The 6,978-nt window shown below is 54.4% G+C and overlaps 3 protein-coding genes across 3 annotated transcripts; 1 reads left to right on the top strand and 2 right to left on the bottom strand.

Annotated features, from left to right (window-relative positions):
• Nucleotides 1–81: 81 nt before the first annotated feature.
• On the bottom strand, nt 82–1,666 carry NGA_0069902 (phosphatidylinositol kinase (pik-k); the record flags this gene model as incomplete). The annotated part of the gene is made up of 3 exons (XM_005853342.1): nt 82–605; nt 697–1,113; nt 1,400–1,666. Coding segments are annotated over 3 exons (1,208 nt in total), but the record flags the coding sequence as incomplete, so codon positions are not given.
• Nucleotides 1,667–4,140: 2,474 nt separating this feature from the next.
• NGA_0071020 (cytochrome c oxidase biogenesis protein cmc1-like protein) lies at nt 4,141–5,427 on the bottom strand (the record flags this gene model as incomplete). Its single annotated transcript, XM_005853343.1, has 3 exons — nt 4,141–4,260; nt 4,439–4,537; nt 5,425–5,427. The coding sequence occupies 3 exons, from the start codon at nt 5,425–5,427 to the stop codon at nt 4,141–4,143; spliced, it is 222 nt and encodes a 73-aa protein (XP_005853405.1).
• A 50-nt stretch (nt 5,428–5,477) lies between these two features.
• On the top strand, nt 5,478–6,267 carry NGA_0071202 (uncharacterized protein; the record flags this gene model as incomplete). The annotated part of the gene is made up of 2 exons (XM_005853344.1): nt 5,478–5,737; nt 5,922–6,267. Coding segments are annotated over 2 exons (387 nt in total), but the record flags the coding sequence as incomplete, so codon positions are not given.
• Nucleotides 6,268–6,978: the final 711 nt, after the last annotated feature.

Here is a 6,978-nt window from a genome sequence, read left to right as displayed (position 1 = left end):
GGGGGGGGGGGCGGGGCCCGACCCAGGCTCGAGGCGCTCGTGGTGGTGGCAGAGGAGGCGCGGTCCTTGGAGAAGTAGCTGTCACGGCTTCGCGTTCCCCGGCCCCACCGGCGGGAAGCCTGCGTAGGGCGCTGCAGGGCCGACGAGCTGCCCCGGGAGGGGTAGAGCTCCTGCACGGTCCGGCCCTGCTCCAGCCGCCGCGCCGCCCGCTGGCCTCGGCTCCTCACCTCCTCGATGAGCGTGCCCACCTGCCGGCGGCCCTCCTGGTCGATGCCCGAGCCATCCAAGCAGGACGCGAGCAGGAACCAGTACAGCCGGTGCGCGAACTGGATGGAGCGAGCGCTCTTGTCAAGCAGGAAGGCCTGCAAGCTCCCGCTCGACCAGAAGGCCCCGTAGAGGAGGAAGGTGGCGAGCTGCGGGATGTAGAACTCGACGGAGGAGGGCTCTTGCGCGAAGGCCTCGTCCATATCGCCCAGCACGTCCTCGTAGGTGAAGAGGCGAAGCAGGAGGTTGAAGGCGGCGGCCTCGCCCCCCCGAGCCCGGCCCAGGTCGTTCCAGAGGCCCCGGAGGCTCTCGGTCTTGGCCGTCCAGTACTCCTTGGCGCGCTGTCGGGTTGAAAAGCGTCAGAGGGGAAGAAAGGGCGCAGTCCAGCACTGCCGACAGGTATGACCCCCTCCGGTCCCGCCCCCCACGCACCTTCATCTTGGCGGTGATGCTGGCGATGAAGTCCACGTCCCGTCGGTGCCCGTCGTACAGGTCTTGGCCCCCGGCGCCCGGGGCTGCGGGCTGATGGTGCTCCAGCAGGCGCGTGGAGGCGTCCACGCGGCTGAGAGCGCTTGTCAGGAAGATGTGCTTCTCCCGGGGGGCGGACGATCGGAGGTGCTCCAGGCAGACGGCTTGGAGGAGGATGGAGGCGAAGGAAAGGCCCACGAGCAGGTATTCCGCGCGGGAAGCCACCAGGATGGCCACGAGGAAGACGAGCCGGGCCGTCACAATACCCATGTTCAGAGCTTCCCACGCCCACGGAAGGAAGGTGTAAACAAGCCGGCGCCGATGGACGTAGCTGTAGATGTACGGGCTGATGAAGAGGATGCGGAGGGTGGCCAGGACAGCCTGACAATAAGGGAGAAACAGACTCCGATGAGAGGTCTAATGCAGGCAGCGATGAAGAAGCTGGTTGGGGAAAGTTTAATAGTAAAGCACTGAAATGCATCATGCAGCATTCGTGCATTTAGGGATCCCCAACGGGAGAGACATGCCGGAAACTAAGCACAGGGCGGTTCCCTCGCAACAAAACCTCTTCAAAACTGTGCTCAACATTTATGGAAACACATGCCCGCAGACGCTCGTGGAAATGCTTCTCGGTCCTCTTTTCACAACTCCTGACTTGTGTCCTTACCAAGTCAAAATTGCAGGCGGAAACATCCAAGAGACGCACCCACGGCTGTCCCTTCTCCCTTCCATAAAGATTGCCTTCTCGGAAATACACAGCGACCACGGCAATGTCGAGAGACAACGATAGGAGAACCGGAAAGATGAACATGACCTCCGACTGCCGCTTCTCGTTCGGAGGAGCACAAGAAGCTGCACGAACAAGCTGCCACGGCGATAGCCGTGATAGGGGTTGCCCGTCGAATTGCCTTCGTAGCGAAACCTCGAGGCCCTGAAAAATAAAAATATGGGATGGTGAGCTGTATATTGCGATGGTCGGATCTGAGGGGTGGTCCAGGCGAAGCTGTGGGCGGCCGTGGTCAGGGCCTGGAAGGCAGAGACTCTCCCCTCGGAGGCAGTCCTCGTTCTTTTTCGGCGAGTGGCGCGAACACTTGAAAGTGTTGCCATAAGTTCTGGTCATAGCAAAGGTCATGTGGTCATATCAAACCTGTTTAGGTGGTCTGTAGGGACCCACCCATGCACATCTATACTTGTGAGCCCTTCTTTTAGATAAAATATAAATCAATCCAGTTGTTTAGATTTGAGGTGGATGGGAGGAAGACGATCAAGCCGTTCAAAGGGCTTGAAACTAGTGAGTGCGATTATTCCTCATAAAGCCTTTAGGAAACATATTAGAGACTTTTATGGACTCTCTGCATGCTGTAGAAATAAATTGGTGAGTAGGAACCCGAATTTCCTATTTTATCCTACTCGGATGCCCTCCACTCGACTCAGCTTAAAAGAGTCCCCTATGAAATCCACGGAGGATGTTCTCACGGCACTTAATCGAATTATGAACCTACGGGAGTAAGAGCCTCAACGACAACATGACCTACATGGACTATCGACAACAAAGTTTGAGGAGCTACTGGCCGCCGCATACGACAGGTCGCTGGGCATCAAGAGCATGCCATCTCGTCAACAACCAAAGCGGATATACAACATCAGCGAATTTCCATCTCACTATCGCATTAAAGGGGGTGTGGACGATTCTGACCGGCAACTTTTGGGCGGCATCTACTCGGGTGTTACTTCCTCCTTTGAGTATGGTCTTGGCGAATCGACGTATATTGCCGCCTGGACGAGGATGCCTCGTTGGTCTGGAGTCGATTCAGACCCGGATTGGATTGTGGGCTTGAGAAACAAAAGATTGATACCCTCGCACTTCCAATTTCATTTCGGGCATGTTGGCATGACAGGGGTATGGGGATATCCGAGAAACAGACTAGACAAATCGCTATTTCGGTATGTGGTTGCGCCGCTAGCGTTGGAGCGGGAGCCGTTCGATGTCTGCCTCGTCGATGATGGCGGGTAGCCTGTGTTTGCATCAGCTTCCTCCAGCAATGAGCACGGGAGCTGATATGGAGAGGGTTCGTGTCATGGTACACGATTACGACCGCATCAAATGGAACTATCAGGTTCTTGAAAAGGAGATTGCAGTCCTCGAGACGCGTTCAAACAAGCTTGCGGTGTTCAAGCCCAAGCCTGACATTGGGGAGGGGGAGATTGGGAAACTATACCTGCGTCACATTGATAACCGTGATAGATGACGCAAGGATATGTACTGTCATGGAGCTGCCATAGTGAGAAAAAAGACTTGAATTCTGGCTGGGAGAAATGACTTTTCCAAGTGTGTGAAAAAACAAATAAATAAAAAATCACACCTGAATCAAAATTACGAAAGCAAAAGTTCTAGCTGGTGCTGGTTGTATTCGTCTCTTTTCCCGCAGATACCCCATTTTAAAGCACGACAGACACGATCCCCTCCCGAGTCGCAAGGGGGATTGATCTGTTTCGACAAGGGTTGAAAGTAGCGCGTATCGTAAACCCAAGTTGTTGCAGCGACACATTAAGCTGAAGCTGCTTGTATCGTCCCATCGAATCTGTTTCGTAGAGTTTGGGCTCCAGAAATCATGTAGTGATCACAGATCCAGGAGCTCAGCTGACCACGATGCCTTTTTCGAGCATCCTTCTAAAGTAATATCGGTACGCGAAGCCCTTTTCTATTTTTCGCATTTGTTTTTCATGTTCGCCACGCCAGTACACCGGTACTTCTGTTGTGGGGTCCGCGCATCATTCATGCGCGCAGCTTTCTTCGTGTCATCTGTCGTACTTGCCACCAAAATACAACGATAAAAAGTATATGTATAAAAAGGTTGCACCAAGACATTTTTCGAGTCCCTTTCCAGTGACAGATAGTAAGAAGGGAATAAGGAAGAAAACATAAGGGCAGAGATACGAATCTCTCTATTTTTGAGGTATAATTTTTGTTTGCTGCGCACTGAAAAAGCGGCTGAAGGGAGAAAAAAAGATAGCGGAGGGGAGAGGAGGAATAGGGGAAAGGGCAGGACGACTCGTGTCTAAAGCTACGCCCCCTCAGAGCTTGGAATAGCAGCATGCTCTTCGAGGGGAGGGGAGACGACCTGGGAATGTAGTGTAGCTTCCCGGGCTCAACTCCCGGATTCATAGGCTTAGGGTAGCTTAGGGTTAGAAGGTCACGAAAGGAACAAAATCTCTCAAATCTTGAGCACAGGAAGAGTGAAGAGGCACGGGAAAATACGGCCCGTTTCCCTTTTCACTTTGGCAGGCTTGGCTATTTTACTTATGTTAAACGTCTCATTACCATGAATTTCCTCGCGTCGGAACCCTACTCCCCAACAACTAGTTGTGCAATCTACAGATCCATATTGTCACTGGTATCGAATTTCTTTACGGCTCTTCTTTCTTTGCCCGCAGCTCGGCCTCTTTTTGCTTGACAATCTGCGACCAGGCCCCATCGTCCCGACTGGCCACTGCAAAGTTGGCGCGCCGGCGCTGCTCCTTTTCCATCTGTCCAAGGCATGACATCAGTCGGCAGAAGGGGGTGGAAACGAGAAAAGGCAGAGGGTAGAATAAAGGGTGGACAAATGTCCTGTTTTCATGACAAGCCTGCATTACGCAGTCTCCTCACATGCCGCCAGTCCCGTCAACTTTGATGCATCCTGAAATCTTTCCGCATTTGACATACCCGGAAGCACTTATCGAGAGCCCATTTTTGCTCATTGCACTCTCCCCAAAACTTGGCCCACGGATGTTCCTGATGGCATAATAGAAGGGCATCGATGACCTGCATGTCGTGTGGTAAGCAACCACGAAGTCAAAGAGAAGAGCATCTCATCATCATCGTTGACAGCTTACACTTATCGACGGAGAGGGGAGTTTCGACATAGCTCTCAGGGATTAGCAGATAGTCGTCGAACAGGTCAGTCGACCAGCGCTTCAGTAGAAATGTGGTTCGATCAGCACAAGCACGAAGGTGTCGAGCGCGCAAAACAGGAACACTAATGTTTAATTTTTTGTCTTGGACTGACAGAAAGCCTTGTGGAAATCGCAGTCACTGCTCCCAGACGACAAAATCAAAACTTACGTGTTGACAGTCAGGATGTGGCCGTTGAAGTGGTGGATGCATGACAGTCTGTAAAGAAACCCCTTGAGTGTACGTTATGCATAAAGATCATTAGATCAAATAATGTGTGGGACATTATCAGGAGAGCTGTAGTGCAGTTTTGTGGTTTTCCATGAACCTCGCAAGTGCCAGGGCACTCACCTAACAGAGGCGCGTCTCACACAAGCACCACTGATGAAGGGTCGACCCCTCCTCCTTGTTATTCGCTTCCTGTTGTCGTGCGCGGCGCGAGGGAGTGTGTTGAGTCATCGAGTCTTGGGTTCGGGCCGCGGGAGGGAACGAGCGATCAGAGGGGGGGGAGGTTATTTCAGAATGGAGCATACCGTAGGAGCGGTATGGTGAGTCTTTGATGTCCTACGACGATTGTTGCTACGCTATCAAGGACTCAGGAGGCTATCCCTATGGCACATTAGCACGAAGGGAGACCGTCGATGTATTATTTCGCAGGTTCCAAGGGCGCCATGATTCGAGTGGGGTCCCTACGTTGTCTGCGCGAATTCCTCCCCACAAAAGAGGTGTCGTGATTCACGGGGCGACTCGGGCGTTACCATTGTGCATCTTCTCCTAAGACTCGTGACGTTGCACATATCAATATTTCTTAGAGGGACGCCGCAGGAAGCCTTACTGTCACTCGCCATGTGGAGCACAACGGACTACGCTCCACCCCGCGAAGGTGGTCGGCAGCGGGTCCGGGGGTTTAAAGTGTCGAGTACAGGCAAAGACTCCAGTGCAGAGAGATGGCAAAGTCGAGGATTTCTCGAGGAGGACGGAGCGAGCGGCATGGACTTGGCGGCTGGAGATGGTTATCTGGGCGGCGAGAAGCAAGTACACAAAGGCTTCTACAATAACTTTGGAGACATCGTACGTGAATGGAACGGTCGGGGGTAAGATAAAGAGTGCATGTGTTGAGTACTCACTTGTTTATCTAGTTCATTTGTTGCTGCATTTTGGAACTGGCTTTGTGAGCCTAGTATACTAATAGATGAGGATACCTTCCACTTTGAAAGAGACTTTCTTGACAGCTTTCCCTTGTCATCCCCCACAGTTCAACCTGCGCGATCTCTCCTAGGATGACAATTTCCAGAGCATACAGCGGAGGTGCCCGAAAGCTGCCCCTGAATGCATGCACGGCCACCACGAGGACGTGGGCAGAGGCCAGCAAGGAAAGGTGAGGATGGCCCGATGCGAGCTCAGCGACTTCGATGCATCACGGGCAGGGGTTTGGGTTCTATTGCGGAATATAGTATGTCACGGACGCGCATGCTTCGTATGAAGGAAAAGACTACGGTGCAGCGTGCACACCTCCCTGGAAACCTATGGGAGAGGGCGCCGAATAGAGCACAGCCCCAGCACCAAAGAATGAGTCACGGAGGAGGCCAGTACGACAAAGATCTTGTTGCCAATAGCTACCCATGAAGGCATGCAAGCCCCTCTCTTCTCCTTCCTTTGGTTCACACGGAGCCCTCCTTGCCTGGCTCGGTCGATCCCCTCACCCTGCCTTTCCCCTCTCTGACGAGCCTCAGCAGCAAGTCCAAACATCCCCTCATGCGCTCCCTGGTCGACCGAGTCCGGAGCCATTCAACCTTTTTGCCATCCGGCAACAAGCTCTGGTAGCTGTCCACCAGCCACTGGCTCAGGAGGAAGGACTCGTTCGCCAAGGCCCTGGCGAGCTCCTCCACGCCCCCCGTCTGCTCCCTCCCCCCGGACCGCGGCTGGCCCCTTGTGCTCTGCCCGTTCCCGTCCTTCCCTTCCCCAGGCGACGGTCGCAAGGGCGCATCCTGCAAGAGAGACAAGGGGGGAGGCGGGCCCATGGCTGAGGCGGAGGCCGCGGCCAGCGAGCTCGTCAGGCAGGTGCGCGCCTGCAGCCGGAGTGCCTCGAGCTCCTCCAGGTCCTCCACCGGGTCCTCGTCGAAGAAGCGGGCCCGCGTCGCCGTCAGGAGCCCGAAGCTATCCTCGGCCAGGCGGCTGCCCTCCACCTGAAACCGGCGCGTGCCGGAGACCCTGAGGATGCTGACGCCAGTCTCCTCCTCCATCCGGTAGACCTCCTGCGACCGAGCGAGGGGAACGAGTGAGCACGTGGGGGCCGGGTGCAGGGTGGGAGC

Source organism: Nannochloropsis gaditana, assembly GCF_000240725.1.
Source record: "Nannochloropsis gaditana CCMP526 unplaced genomic scaffold scaffold942, whole genome shotgun sequence".
Lineage (NCBI taxonomy): Eukaryota > Eustigmatophyceae > Eustigmatales > Monodopsidaceae > Microchloropsis > Microchloropsis gaditana.
Note: the sequence above shows the minus strand (reverse complement) of the source record. Positions and strands in the feature narration are given on the sequence as shown.